The 15,586-nt window shown below is 45.1% G+C and overlaps 1 protein-coding gene across 1 annotated transcript in view; it reads right to left on the bottom strand.

Annotated features, from left to right (window-relative positions):
* The window catches only part of TMTC1 (transmembrane O-mannosyltransferase targeting cadherins 1), a 146,805-nt gene that overhangs the window by 41,467 nt on the left and 89,752 nt on the right, over positions 1 to 15,586 (bottom strand). The window contains exons 10-11 of the mRNA XM_075051015.1: positions 8,673 to 8,837; positions 366 to 479 (exon numbers count right to left, since the gene is read on the bottom strand). Coding sequence (XP_074907116.1) covers positions 366 to 479; positions 8,673 to 8,837 — 279 coding nt within the window. The remainder of the gene's footprint in view (positions 1 to 365; positions 480 to 8,672; positions 8,838 to 15,586) is intronic.

The raw sequence follows: 15,586 nt of genomic DNA, 5'->3' as shown, positions 1-15,586 counted from the left end.
TGGCCCAGGAACCTGAAAATGCATTTATGACAACTACCTCCTGCTTACCAGCATACATTCAGCTGTGTAAAATACACCTCATTGCTCAATGTGTAGCTATGGTAACATTTCTATCTCATACATTGAAGTGTGCACACACACACACACACACACGCACACGTGGAGCTGGAGGGAAGCCAGGCTACCTCATTTAATGACACACAAACACCGAGCCAGGGAACTTGCCCAGCCTCCGAAAGCTGAGCTGCCCCCAGGAGCCAGGGGTGAGGAGCAGGCAACTCGCCCCATGCCCGGCAGGGAAGGGCTGGGCTAACAGCAGGCTGCACCGCACGGCCGCAGCCCCACTGGGCCCTTAAGGGACTTACTTGAGAGCAGTTTTGTAGTGGTAGATCGCCTCAACATTACGGCCCTGGTCTTTCAGAAAATTGGCGTAGTTGTAGTGCACCTTGGCGTTGTGGGGCAGGGTCTTCACTCCTGAGCTGCAAAGAGGAACAGAAGCAGGACGGTGTTAGCGGCCAGGTTACCCCACCTTCCCCAAGGTCCACCTTCTTCTCATGGTCCCTTTGTTCCGAAAAGTTTGCTCTGATTTTGAGCACCTTGTCACCTCCTGCGCACTCGTGCCAACACAACTCAAGTTACAACCCCAAGCTTGCCCCACGCACTGGTACACCACGTGCCCCAGGCGGACAGAAATATGCAGCAGCGATTCAACTTGTCCTGGCCGCTGTCACCAACACCGCAACACTCCCTGTGCCAGATGCTGTCGTATTTCAAAATCTGAATTATTAAATTGAAAGACTCTAAAAAGGCTAATATTTAGAGGGAAAGCATACAGTACTTTCTGTAACACAGCCATAACAGGGTCCCTGCTTAAACCTGAGTGTCACAAAGCGCCTTATGAAAATCTTGATTTAAATCTGTCAGCTGCAGGTACCAGAAAGAAGGTCTCTTTTCCATGCACATCAGCCACTAGAGGGGACGCATAGCATACTCTGAGCGCCGAGCCAGCACGTATGCACAGCTCAGCGCTGAGCAGAGCATGGCCAGGAGGTGAGGGCTAATGGGACTCTCACCCTTAGCTGGCAAGTTGTACGCTCTGGCATTATAGCACATGACTGAGGACATGTGGCTGCACAGACACCCCGTCCCTCCCGTCGCCTCCTGCCTCCTGTAGATTGTACTCAGCATTTGGAATTAATAATGAGGGCACAAAGACAAAAGAAGAGCAAGCATATCCTTATTTACTTGAGAGCACAGAAAGCAAGGTACACCTTGCACAGCTAGAGGAAATGCTGTTTCAAGGTTAAAGAGAGAAAGAAATCACAGGAGCATGTACGCCATGGAAACATTTCCTCTGCAAGAATGCAGAGAAGTCAGTACTCTGTTTAATGGGGAAATCCTTTCCAGCACATATATAGGGGCTCTCTGAGGTAATGGGAAATAAGGATGGATGAATCTGTTCACGTAAAAGCAGACAAAGCGCTGTTTCTTGCTCACAAGCAGGTTCCTGCCAGCTGCTCTCTTTTCTCTCCCCATCATCTCTGACCCTCCTACCTCAGGTAGGAAAAGCAAAGATTAGGAAATTCCCAAGTCTTGTTACTTTGCCTTGTCTGTCTCTCCTGTTTAACTTTGGTGGGCATGGAAGTTAATCGTAACGAGACAGGGTCGCACACAGCCCCTACAGTAGGGTGCACACCCTCTCCCATGGGGCGAATGCACCCACAGCTGCAGAAACCCTTTTGTCAGGGAATTCATTGTAAAACGGCACTGGAGAATCGTAGTGGCAAATACGGTATATTTTTGGTTATGTGCAGCCAGTGGTATCAAGCATCGCTAATGCCTACTTGTGAAAGCTTCCAAAGCTTCGCCCACGGCTGCCTTACAGAGTTCAGCACAACACAGCCACGGTTTGCCTACTGAAATTAAAAATACACCTTGCATTTGGCTTCCTAATCATCAGGTATTTCCAAATTACTTACTGGGAGCACTACAGGAATAAGACATTTTGTGACTAATCGCTGAATTAAATCAGTTAATTGATGCTATTCTTAAGAGAATGATTTTCTATATTAGTTTTCACAAAGATATACTGCACCAGCAGCAAGTAATGTGTGACTGCTATGGCTGCGTTAATTTCCATTGGCCTTGGGAGCTATTAACTACACACTTACAACCTCTGGGCATTACGGGAATATTAATTCTTATACAGAGAGGGTTTCATTACATCAGCGCCAGCATTACAGGCAGACACACGGACAGGCACTCAAAACTGCTGCTCTCTCAGAGCTATGTGCAATAAGTTGCTGGCTCTGCTACAGTCCCTGCTGAAACAGAGCAAACTGAGTTAATGGTGAGGAGTACATTATATATGCACAAGTACTTCAGTTCTAATGAGATACGGTTTTAACAGTAAGATGCATATGTTTAAATATTTTAATTCTGGACTGTTTCCCTTTAAATAGAATTTATTATTAATCCTGCTGGTCCCATTTATTAAAACATCACTAATAAAGTTTCTTTCATCTGCATTCTTCTGCTGGAGGTGGGGGTGACACAGGAAAGGCAGAAATCGGTTTGGGTTCTTACGATGCTCTCTTCTGCATCACACCACTCGCGCTCCCTGACCTATTTATTCTCCTCGCATGGGTGGGGAGGGGGGTGTTTCACGTTGCAAATGCACATAGCAATGACTGAGGCTGCTTGGAGTCTCTGCGCTGTGGGAGGTAGTAGCAAACACAGCGCTGGACACGGAGGGGATTTTTTAGGAGAGTTTAGGCAAACACTCCTGCTAATTGATTCTTGACCAGCCAAGAACACTGTTTGCTCGTTGACAGAGGAAACAATAATGTCCACAATGAAAGCCAAGCAGGAAAGGGTGGAGTACAAATAACAAAGCAGAACACAATGTTTTTCCATTTGTGCTTCCCACAAGCCCCCAGTCTCTCACAATTTCAATCTAATTTTCCAGTGTGCTTTTCCAAACTCTCCTATTTCCCTCTTCCCCAGCCCGGCACACATGTGCCCTTCTGAAAACCTATGGCCACCGATCTGGCGCCAGCCAGAAACAAGCCTACCAAGATCAGACGTCACTTCTTCCGAGGATTTCCTTTCCTTTTGACTTCTACGACAGCAGTAAGCGACATAAATGGAAAATAAACAATAGGCAAACCCTTTTACGTAACGCTTCCTCTCCATGGAAGGGCAAAAGCCTATTAGCCATAAATCAGAGAAATAAAATACCACTGATATTTTCCAACCTCAAATACCAGCATTGCCCAAATCCCACTTCAGTTGGGAAAAGTCTCTTGTGATCCCCTCTGTTGTTTTCCTAAGTGCATGTTCTGCTCTGCAAAATGACTGGGTGCAGGGCAGAGGCTTCATTGATTTTCTGTGATTTCCATATGAAAAGAGCTCAGTTTACAAGGGAATGAGGCCACTTCTGCCTCAGCAGCAGCCCTGGGAGACCAATGGGGTCTCCTCTGCTTTGGGCATCACTGTCATCAATAAAGGTTCTCTACAGCAAATTATTCTCTGGATGACACAAACAACCGCTTCCCTTGGCCTCCTACCCATGTATTGATTTCACAGGTATCAATGTTGGGCTATATTAAACTGTTCTATAGAAGATGCACAAAAAGCAACAGGCCTTACTCTCCTCAGCCACGCTAGCTTTCAGAATTAACAAAATAACACAGCAGTAAATGCCACCTTTGGGGCTGGGATGGTTTTTGCAAATTACTGAAGTCAGCAGACCTGTCTTGGGAGAGAAAACTGCTGACTAAGAAAGTGCCGCTTTTCTACAGTTCCTTTGCTGGTTACAACTGCGTTTCCAGGCACTGTCACGAACGTGGGCAGTGCATGCAGATGCTTTCTAGGAGCAACAGGAAACATGGCAGCTTGACAGACCTTGAAAAGGTCGGTACGGCGGATGCAGAGGTTAGCCCACAGACCTCACCTCCCTCTCCCTGGCTTCAGACATCAACGCTGACTGCAGTTGGAGCCTGAGGAGCCTTAGCTCCTGGCCTGTGCATTTGCTCTATACGGTAGTTCCTTAAATATTTAACAAATAAGCCCTCCCTGCCCACCTGCCAATACAGTAAGACAAACCACTTGGGGCTTCTAGAGATCTGTTGGAATAATATGCCTCAAATACCTAGATCTCTATATATTTGGCCACGTCTTGTGGTTCATTTGCTTCTCATTTAGTCTTTGCACATATGCTTGTGCACCTATGTGTCAATGCATCATTTCCTCAGACACCAGTACCCTCCCCCACACTGCTGCCTTCAGCCAAGACCCAGCAGGATTTCTGCATCCAGGAAACTTGGCCCCTGGGCTGGAGACAGAGTCAGGATGGCCCAGAGATGGCAACAGTGCTGCCACACAATGTCAAAGCAGGGTAAGCCTTGGGAACGGGACAAAATGGGGTACAAGTACAGAACTGGTACCATGCTTAGTATACAAATGTCCCCTGGACCAGTGTAGAAAAAGTGTGTAGAGCAGAACAGGTCTTAGCCAAGGGAATCAAGACAGATTGACCCTAAAGAAAGACATCCAAGCAAATGCAGGAATGGAAAGTAGAGGTGAAGGGAAAAAAGTAATAGGAGGGAAAAAGCAGTATTTAATTAAAGAAGCAACTGGAAAAAGAAGAATGAAGAACTAGGAATGGGAGTACAGATTCTCTCAGCATATACTTCTTAAAAAAAAAATAATTCAACACACACAGAGACTACCAAGTAGGTTGATTTATGTCTCCTTTCCCACATCTATAGATTTGCTCTGTTTCCTTATTATTTTCCCTCATACTTCTTTACTGTTCCTTATCTCCTCCTCCTGCTCTGTCCTTTCTAATTTATTGCTGTTGCACATGCCTCCATCCACTTCTCCTTCCTCTCCTCATCAGCCTATATATAGCCTCCTCCTTCTGCCCCAAAGAGGAGATCTCCCACTCCTGGGATGACATTATCTTCTTGCTATACTATTCTTCTTTTTCATTTCCTTCCCATCAATAAGAAGAGTCCTACCATATTACAGATTCACGAGAGATGTATAACACCTATCAAAGAAAATCTTAAAAGGACAACAAGCAGGCCAATATGGTTAAACAGCATAGTAAAGACGACTATGAGAAATGAAAAATACCCTTTAAAAAGCAAACATCACAGTGACAGAAGGAAAAAGGAAAAGAGTATAAACTTCAAGTTAAACATAAATGATAATTAGGCAGACCAAAAGAGATTTAAGGAAAAACTTGCTAAAGCCATCAAAGCTAATAATGAAATACATCAGATACAGGAAACCTGCCAAAGATCCCCTAAGGCAAATAGATGATGGAGGTCTAAAAGTAGTGCTTGAAGAAGAAAAGGCCACGGCAGAAAAGCTAAATGGATTATCTGCACCAGTGCTTACTACAGGAGAACTGAAGGAGGTTGCCACATGGGAGCCTTTCCTTACAGGGGCAAGTCCGAAGCACTGTCTCAAACTGAAGTGGCAGTAAAATACGTTTTAAAACAAATCAACACCAAGAATAGTTATTAATACATTGGGCCTGGTAGTATGCATCCAAAGGAAATCAAACATGAAGCTGCTATTAGCTGCAGTATGTAGCCTATCACTTCAATGAGGCTGGCACTAGAGAAATGGGAGGTGATGAACATGATGTCATTTGGCTCCAGGGGAGAGATCTGGGGGGCAACAGACCAGCAAGTCTGATTTCCACTCCAGGTAATTTGGGGAAAACCATAATAAAGACTAGTTCTAGCGAAGTTCTGGATAACTACAATCCAACAGAGAAGAATTAACCTTGTATTTTGCAGAAAGAAGTTAGTTGGGCAGCTCTGTTGTTCTTTGATAAGACGCAACAGGTATGTGGTACTGAAACTATGGAAAGCTTTTATGAAAATCCAAATATAGCCCAGTCAGAATCACATACATCAAAGTTGTGCACTTAAATGTTCAAAAAGGCTTTTGATAAAATCCCTCACTAAAGACTTCCAATTTCTTAAAGGCATCATGGAGTAAGAGGGAAGGTCCTCTCCTGAATCAATACCTAGTTGAAAGACAGCAAGCAAAGAGCACAAGTATGTGAACAGTTTCTACAACTGGAGAAGACTGCAAGCAGGGCTCCCAAGAGACATGCGGTGGCATCTGAGCTGCTTCATGTGTTCACAAAGGATCTTGAAAAGGGAGCAAACAGGAAGGCAACATGTTTGCTGATAACACCGATGTGAATTACACTGCAGGAATTAAAGCTAACCACAAACTGTTGTAGAAGGGTCTCACAGTATTGAAGGCTGGGCAAGAAGGTGGCAGATGAAATGCAATTCTGGTACAGGCACAAGTATCAGAGAGTGTGTACACACACACACACACTGTAAATCTGCGTAAATCTGCACACAGATTGATGTCTATAAATCAGACAATTCCGCTCACAATAGGTACCTTGGGGTTTGTGTGGACAGTGCTCTGAAAATAACACCCAGTGCTTAGGAGAGGTCACAAAAGGCAGGTGGAAGATCAGGGATTAGTAGGAGAAGAGAACAAAAACCAGAAAGCAGTCCTACGTTACTGTGCTGCATGTATCTCTTGAACGGTGATTCTGCTCTCCTTCTCAAAAGGACAGATTAGAGTTTGAAAGCATCCAGCGAAGACTGTCAAGCAGGATCAGAAATGCAGAACAGCTTCCATATGAGGAGAGTTCAAAACCGGCAGACTCCAGTGTGAAAAAGAGACAGCCTTTGGTGAGGGCATGAGGGTAAAGGCATGGAAGGCAGAGGACAAGTGACAAGCTGATGGTTACTCACTCATTATTCAGAACACCAGAACTAGGGGTCACCAAACAAGATGATCAGGCAGAAGGCTCACAGGACACAGAAGGTAAATCTTAGTGTGCACACTGTGTAATTTAACAACAGACCCCAGTGCACAGGATGCTGTAGAAGCCAAAACTATAAATAGATTTGAAAAAGCAGTCAGAGACATTAATGGAAGAAAAGTCCGTCAGTGGCTGTTAAAAGCAAAAAAAGCAAGTAACTCCGGACTCAGGAAGTCTTTAAACTGCAGATTACTGCAAGCTGGGAAAGGACTCGAGAGAAGCATCGCTGTTGCTGGCCCTGTTCTTACATTGCTTTTCTAGGCATCTGCTCCTGATTGCTCTCAGGACTGCTCACAATACAAGGTGACCCAGCAGGAGCACACCTACATTCTTGCCTTCTCAAAAGCCCAGGGCATATCTCTCTCCTGGAATTGTCCCCAAAAGACCTGAACTGAAGAGTGAGCCAGCTTGACCCAAGCCACCGAGCCCTGCGTACTGCCCTGGGCAACACCAAATCCCTACCTTGAGGCAAGTTATATTAGCTCCACCTCAGTGCTGCATTGAAGCAGTGGCACAGTTTCTGAATTTGGGCTGGCTGATGGTCACCCTGCTTTGAACAGAGGTAGGATGAACAGAAGTCCATCTGCATCTAACTAAGCAGACATAACCTTATCCTCCTCTTCTGCAACAGACCCCCTGGCACCCCATATCGTCCCAAGAGTGCTCCTTAGTAGGAGGAGATGTCCTCCTGTCACCTGCTCCATTTCGGCTTCACTGTTCTTAAACACGGGTCACCACAACTGTATACAACGTGATACCAGGTGATGCCTGCAACTCGGCATATGGAATTGCCATCTTCCCACCCCCCTTTCAACAAGAGAGTCATCCAACTTGGAAAGGCGTCCGGCTTTCCTCCGAGCGGCCACCGTTGGCCAGAGGGGTTTGGACTGGAGGTGTGCTTCACAGGGATCGCTGCGCGAGCCCAGACCGGTCACCATGGCTGCTTTTGTTTGAACACCAAACAGCGTTTCAGGGTGATGGGCAATGAATCATGTCACAGCAAAGAAACCCCTATTCCAGATTTTTCTGAAAAAAAAAATAATCTCACTAACAGAGCTCCAACCACTTCAACGGTGTTTCCTGAAGACTGAACGGTACACATAAAAAATAATTCCATACTCTTCAGTGCTGCATAAATTAAACTTTGCTCTGGCCAATAAGTTAGAAAATAAAGCTAAGCAACCCGTGTGCAGATCACCTGCATTTCTGCAATTACTTCACAATTAGACAACTGCTGAAAGCAGCTGGAGGCAAATGCAATACATTTGCTAGCAAAACACAAAATGAAACAGTCTGTTTCAGTGCAAAAAAAAAATATAAATGAGGTTGTAAAGAGAGCTGTTTGGCAAAGAGTAATCAAATAAAATGAAATATGGTACATTAAGTTTGGCACTTCATGGCATTTCATTTTTGTCATTAAGAACATCACTAAAGAAAATTCAGTATATTCAGTATCGTTACTATGGTGTTCTGGAGGCTTGCAACAAACTTTTCCTATGTCTTTAAAAAGGAAAGTGTTAGATTATTGGTAAATCTGAAGAACTGAAGTTATTTAAAAACAGCATGTCTTAAAAATGCGATCACCAGAACCAACGTTTGTGCATAAGCATATAAAGTGCTGACACCAGTTTTTGCACAGTTGCCAGAAAACAGAAAGTAGGTGTTATTTTATAATAATCAAAATGTTAATCACAGCAATGCATCAACAGCAGGACTCTTGCTAAAGAAAACTATTCCATCTAACAAACTTATTTTAAACAACACAAAAATGCAAGTATTCTCCTGTGGTCACTCATACCTGAAAAGGGATTCTCGTGACAGCCAGATTTCGTTCTGTTTCACGGTCTTCCAAGAGAAGAGCAGCAGCAGTAAAGCGAAGAGGGTCAGAACAGTAATTCTCCATTTATTTAACCATGTAGACAGCTTTTTTAGACCGTGGACAAAAAGGATGCAGTACCCCATACTGGGAAGAAAAGAAAAAAAAAAAAAGAAAAAAAAAAGAAAAGGTACCAAAAGTTATATTCCAGTACTCTGGTTTATATGCAAGACCATTCAGTATTGCATTTATTACACAATTACAGGCTTTTTGGACTAATTATATTTTCCGGGCTAACAAACTCCAATTCAACAGCAGTTTTCCTCAAGTCACCACACAATTGTCAAATTAAACTAAATGATAGACCTGGAAGCCAGAAGTACAGTAGCATACATAATACCACCCAGCATAATGGTAGTTTACATCAGCCTGTGGAAGGCAGCTGCTTTTCTGAACAGCAAGCTAAGAAAGCATCATGTAATAACAGTAATATTGAGCACTACTGGAGCAGCATGGAAGTGAAAAGCATTTTAACACAGGGAAGTCTCTAAACAACCCCAGCGGTGGCCACTATTAATTCTAGTTTACAAATTGCGAAGCTGAGGTGGGAGAGCGAGTGTTGTAGCCAACACCGCAGCAGGAGCGGGTGCCAGAGGCCTCGCCAAAAGGCAGGAGTCCCTGCCTGGGTCTTGCACATCTACATCAGGGCCAGCCCGTCCCTTCCAGTGCCCGGTCCGGAACGGCTGAGACGCGCTAGCAGAGCTTCCTTGCTGCCCTTCCATGAAACCACACACAGTCTTCTCCAGCGCCCAGCCTCGCAGCGCTTTTGTGGCTCTCCGCAAATAACTACTGAGGCATTTTCTGTGAACTGCGTTTTGCACTGAAGTCTTATTCATGTATAACTTTAAATCAATTCAGTAATTATTTACCTTAATTCAAGTGTTATGTTAATTCTTCCAATGATGCCCCCCTGAGTTGGAAATGGAGTGCTTTCAGTTGCTGTACTTAGTACGTCGCTAATTCTACTTGGCATTTTTAAAAAGGAATTTCAATTCCTACTGCTCCAGGAATTTCATTAGCTTATCTATAACTCTTCAATGCAGTTACTTAGCACCTGATTTAGTTTCAGACTTAAAAGCTATCACAGTCCAGGCAGCTCCCCCTGAAGAAAAATGGGAGCAGAAGGACCTGGAATAACACTTGGGGACCACCAATACACAGAGACAGAAGAGCAGCCCTCCCCAGACACTGGCACGCTTTCTGAACCCCAGCTGAATCCCACACTTGAACGCAGGCAGGCTGGAGGCAGACAGTGCATCACGCCTGCCCGCACTCCAGCCAGAGATCTACCGGCTTTCCTGGTCTGTACAGAGACATCCAAGCAACTTCCCTGTGAGGCCACTACAAGGTAAGAAAAACTAAGAGCACAATTCCCTTGTCAGAGGTGACCTTGCAAGCGAGCACATCATATAGCAAAAGCCAGTCTGGAAATCAGAAAAACATCCCATCTTCGAGGAGCTGTGAGCGTGCTTCTCAGCACAGTTTCTCTGCCCTCTTAGAGGGCTGGGCACATTGCTATTGCCTGGGATGCCTAAGGATGGAGAGGGACAATAATTCCTCATTTTACTGACGACAAAAGTGCCTCTGTTGAATGCAGTGATCAGCACCAGGCAGTGGTGCTATCCCTGGCACAGTACAGGTGCCATATAGGACACTGAGAGAGGTATAGACATAGGGGGCAAATCCAGAGACAACATCAGATCTGGCGATCATTCAAAACTTCTTCACTGCTGTTTCAGAGTTTTTCAGAAGTGGGTATCTTTTTTTTTTCTTTTTTTTTCACTTAACTATGCTTGCATTTTGCTGCAGCACATTTCTTATGGCACTTGCACTGTTTTTTCCATGAATTCTTTGGCACACATATGTTTATTGCACCTACATTAACTGCAAGCAGACATTTAGAGCTACAAACTGAGATGCTGGTGCCAAACAATCCAGCCTTTATAGCTATTGAACCCTACTTTAAAACCTCTGAGAAGCTAATCTCGGCAATAAGCCCTCCCTTTCCAATAAGAAATGCCTCAAAAACCTGCAGACGGTTTTCACTCTGTTATTTTGCCTTTCAGCAATTTCATCCTTCCCTTGGAATTAATTATCTGACATAAACATTATTTAATTGCTTTAGCACAAGGCCATTTTCAAAAGAATTTCCCTACACCTTCACATTTCAAGAACAGGCTTTTTCTAACAGACTCGTGAATGCCTCCAGAAAACAAAAAAATGCAAACATCAATGTTTTGTAATTTATGTCAAACCGCACCCTAGCTATTGGGAATTTCTGCCTTAGCAGCAACACTCAGTCTGCTTGTCCGGGGCACAGCCAGCACCCCATTACGGCTTACATAGCCACCGCAAAGGTGCTGCTTCCAGGCGTTATCCTCAAACATCTGCAGTGCATTGCCACAATAGTTACAGAGAGATGCTGGGTGGTACAGAGAACTAAGGGCTCATCTCAGACTGCAGCTCCCATCCCAGCTGCACTGGTAATGACACGGTACAGGTATGTAGCAGTGCCCAGCTCCACATGGCACTTTCCCTTGGTGGCCCCCAAAGTACTTTGTAAGGGAGGTCCACTGCAGTTTTCCTCTTACAGAGCAGGAACCTGAAACATGGCAATAAAGTGACTTGCTCTGCTGGCAGGGGACTGGCAAACAAGGCACTGAACCTGCAGTCCAGGGGTCTACCCACAACACGGGAGTATGCAATGGAAACTAAGGTACCTTGCTGGAAGGCCCACAGGACTCCCTGAGAGATAAACAGGTGAGTAACCCGAAGACTCTACATCCACACTCAGCAAGGCAGCAAGACTACAGAATTCAGCAGTAAGTACGAATACAGAGGGGAATGGGTTCCCAAATGGCTGCTGGAAGGGGATCGCGTAGCTAAAGTACCAGAACCCCAAACTGCAAAGCTGCTAAGGGTAAGGTTAAAGGAGTGATGTTAAAGAGGGCAGGCTTAAACAATGATTTACACTTTAATAAGAGATAATTGTGACAACGTTAGGACTGAGTTGTAGTTGTGCCACGATTATAGCCTAACTAGCCTACAGTCAATGTACCTGCACTATAAAGTGCACAGGAACCCAAAAGAAAGGAAAAGGAGTAAAAGGATCAGAAACCATGAAGTAGGTGAACACTTATTTTCAGAACCTGGTTAAGTTTGGCTTAAAACTTCAGACAATTTCCTGCCACTGACCATCAGGGAAAGGGTGGGGAGCACATGCCCACATTAACTTGTCAGGGATCTTTCAGTGCAGATGTCAGGTGGAGCTGCATCTTTTTGCATGGCTTTTTTTATGCCACGGTCATTTCAAGCCCATCCCCTGGCTGAGGGCAGATGTTACACTCCTGGCTGCAGGTCTTCTGCAGGCCAAGGACTCCCAAAGCACAGAAAGCACTCACGTGTCCTTTGCCAACAGGAAAGCATGTGAGTTTGTGATTTCATGCCACAAATCGTTTGCAAAACAACAACTCCCTGCAACATCCCCAAAGCTATTATCCTTAGTAATTTTTGCATCTCTCTTTACATTTCTACCTGAAGGCCAAATAATTATGGCGAAATCAGGGCAAATCTAGACCCCCTCCTCCAGATCTGGTGGTCTGTTCTAAACAAAACAAGAAAGTGTCCACACCAATGCATTAAGCATCTGTCAAAAAACCATAATTATATTATTATTGTTTCCTAGTCCCAAAAAAGCATAATCCCTCATAGCGTACAACACACTTGTTTCACACTAGACTCAACAGTCCCGGTACAGAAATTAGCTTTAGAACAGAGACCATGAAGTTTTCCATCAGTAAAGCACCAAGCTCACTAAGACAGAGTTGCTGCAGCAGCAACGTGCCCCAACAGTCCCTGGACCTGGAGAGCCCCCCCACCCAGTGCTTCACCCACGAGGTGCAAGTTCATCCCATTTCCCTTGATCCCGACCTCACCAGGCTTCAGATAAGCTGTTTGAAGCTGCCCTGAGTTTTAGCAAGTCAGCAGCAGCCCAAGCAGTGGTGCCCTGGTGGGAAGAGCCCATACAGGTGAGACTGCACTTATCTGACTGAAGTAACTTGCCAGGTGACTCTAAGACATTTCCTATGTGGTTAACTCTGCCATGGCCCTGCCATCACCTACAAACACACAGAACATTTCAAATACATTCTTCTCAGAGTGTCAGGGGACTCGACTCCAGATCAAACGTTAGTGCTGGCTCGCCAGGAAATCAGATTTTACTCACACGCATTTAGAGAAAAAAAAATGAAAATGTCTCAAAAGCACTTTTCATTAAAGACTCATTTGCCACTTGAAAAAATTACTCTAAATACTACATACCAGACATCTCCATAGCCACGTGCATACGTATGGAGGCTGCAGGGTTGTGGGTTTAGGGTTTGTTTAGGGTTTTTTTGTTAATTCTAGCATTTCCTAGGGAGAGGACCATTTCTCCTGAAGGACTTTTCTCTTGACATTGTCATCCCCTGTCATGCAAGCACTTTTCTAAAACACTTTGTAGCCAAAACAAAACAATGGGAAACAAGCAAAATCCCCAACCCACTGTTATTTTTTTAAGTCCATTTTCCACTGGATTACTGTAAAACTGCTAAGCTTTTTTTTTCCTTCTGTAAGATAAGCAACAGCCTGCTGCAGCAACTGTTCCTCACTGTGACACATCCATGCCAGCTCAGTCCCTGGGGTCAGATGCAAAGCAGGACCTAAAGAACAGCCCAACAGGTTAACATGGTAATAGTTTTTCCGTGGGCTCACAATGAGCACACTTATTATGGGACAACCTGTGGCTTCAGAAATTCAGTGATGCTACAGGAGAGATCAGCACATGGACCAGCAGGCCGACAGTTTCACGATTCCGCGTGTTTCAGATTCCTGCAGTACTAAAGTGTTACCTTAGGCATGTCCTGAATTGCAGAGAGGGCAGGGCTGCACTCAGCAGGCAAACCCTCAGCACCGTTGCCATGTGTTTCTGGCATATCGCATGCAGGGAGCTGTGCAATGACAGATTTTTGTCTATAATTTCCGTGGTTTGTTAATATTGTTCCACCTGCAAGGAAGTGAAGTGAGAGGAGGCACAAGCAGATGGGTATGAGGTGGCACACAGACCCCGTTTCCCATGGTGCGCTACGTGCATTGCCTGACTAAAACAAGAGCCAAAACAGCAGATACTTAATATTTGCAAACACTTCTTGGGTAATTAGATCACAAATTCAACCTTTTATTTTCTTCGCCCAAGGCGAAGCTGTTACTGACGACGCTTATGCACAGCTCCTCTTTCCCTCTAGGGATCAGGATTCTCATGTTTTAGTACAAGTTAGGAACAGGTTCACTGCATTTGGTTCTTGGCGATGGCATCTAATCAGAGACACATGTGGTTAGTGCCATGGCCCAAGATCGTCAGGATGTTCTGCTACAGCAATCTGCCCGCATCAGAAACTGTTTTACCTCCTCCAGAAACTGCTTGGAGACCTACTGCTGCAGAAAGCTCCTGAAAACCGAGGCGTGTTTTAGGCATGCGTCTTGCTGCATTTTCCAAGTTGTGACTTTGCACAGCGCAGGTTTCCACTCCACAGAGAAGCGCGTGGGCAGAGCAGGCTGAGCACTGCAGTACAGAGGCACCGTGCAAGAGGGAACCAGCCCGGGCAGCAGCACTGCAGCCCCAGCCTTTTCTAACTCACCCAGGTAGGGCTGTAAGCTCAGGAGTTAAAAAGGGTGGGAGAAACTGTGCAGAAAAGATGCCCTTCCTCACACTTTTTAATGATTATTTTGGGGATGTCAAATCTTGTGAAGTAGTTGGGTTTTTTTTTTAAAACTGATTTAATCTCAACTACACGCATGTAAACTTGGAGTAAATCCACTGATTTCATTAAAGCAGTTACTCCAGATTTCAGAGCTCAGCCTAGATAAGAATCCAGATGCATACATACATACATATCAGTTAGGAAAAGAGTTGCCTATAAGCAGCCTGTCAAAGCTTGGAAGAAATACTGCCCTGTTCAGGGACTGCTAATGCAACAAAAGGGATTATCTCAAAACTATACTGAGACCAGAAAATGCACTTGGCTTTGACATTTCACCCCGGAGGCTCTTTCTGGGCTGCAAACCTCCTTCTTGATTTCCAGCACTTATTTAAGATGACTCCCTTTCCCTCCATAAAAACTAACCCTCACTTTCAAGCTGCTCTGAAGCAAGTTTAACCCTTGCGTGCATGACTTAAACTAAGTGCATACGCTGCTGCTGCTGCCCTTCAGAGAGCAGGGAGCACAGCCTTGGGAAAGACAGTGTCTGCTGCCAGGTCCAAAAGCTAAACACAAGCACTTGATTCTCTCGGTTTTATAGTTCCCCACAAGCTTCCTAGCCCCAGTCCCACACATATGTTACCTGCCATGACATATTTTTCATGCTCCCAGCCCAAGCCGCCCCAGCTCTGCAGCCTGAGCTGAGGAAACACATTGAGAGGAAAAGCCAAAGTCAGCTGAAATGCAGCTTGCAGGCAGGGCTGTTGCTGCAGGGGAAAAAGGCAGTTCATCCCTGTTAAACTCATCGGCTTTGCTCACACTTCTCTAACAGGGAGTAATTGATTGCAAAAAGCACACTTGACATGCCACGTGGGCCGATCCTGCCTCACTATGCAGCAGTCAGATGTGGGAGCACTGGCAAAACCAAGCATGGCCAGGGTGGCTCTTCCTGCCCCAGAAAGTAGTCTCAGGCACAGAGCTCCAGCGATGAGCAGTGCTGGCAGGGTAGCAAAGACGCTGTTTTATGAAAAATCTCAGGTTTTTCCAAGGCTGGAGCTGTTTTGGGCGAGGATAAAATCTGGACTTTTAAAAAAATGTTTT

Source organism: Buteo buteo, chromosome 19 (genome assembly GCF_964188355.1).
Source record: "Buteo buteo chromosome 19, bButBut1.hap1.1, whole genome shotgun sequence".
NCBI classification, from domain to species: Eukaryota; Metazoa; Chordata; class Aves; order Accipitriformes; family Accipitridae; genus Buteo; species Buteo buteo.
The sequence above is the reverse complement of the archived record's forward strand: the minus strand, read 5'-3'. Positions and strand labels throughout refer to the sequence as shown.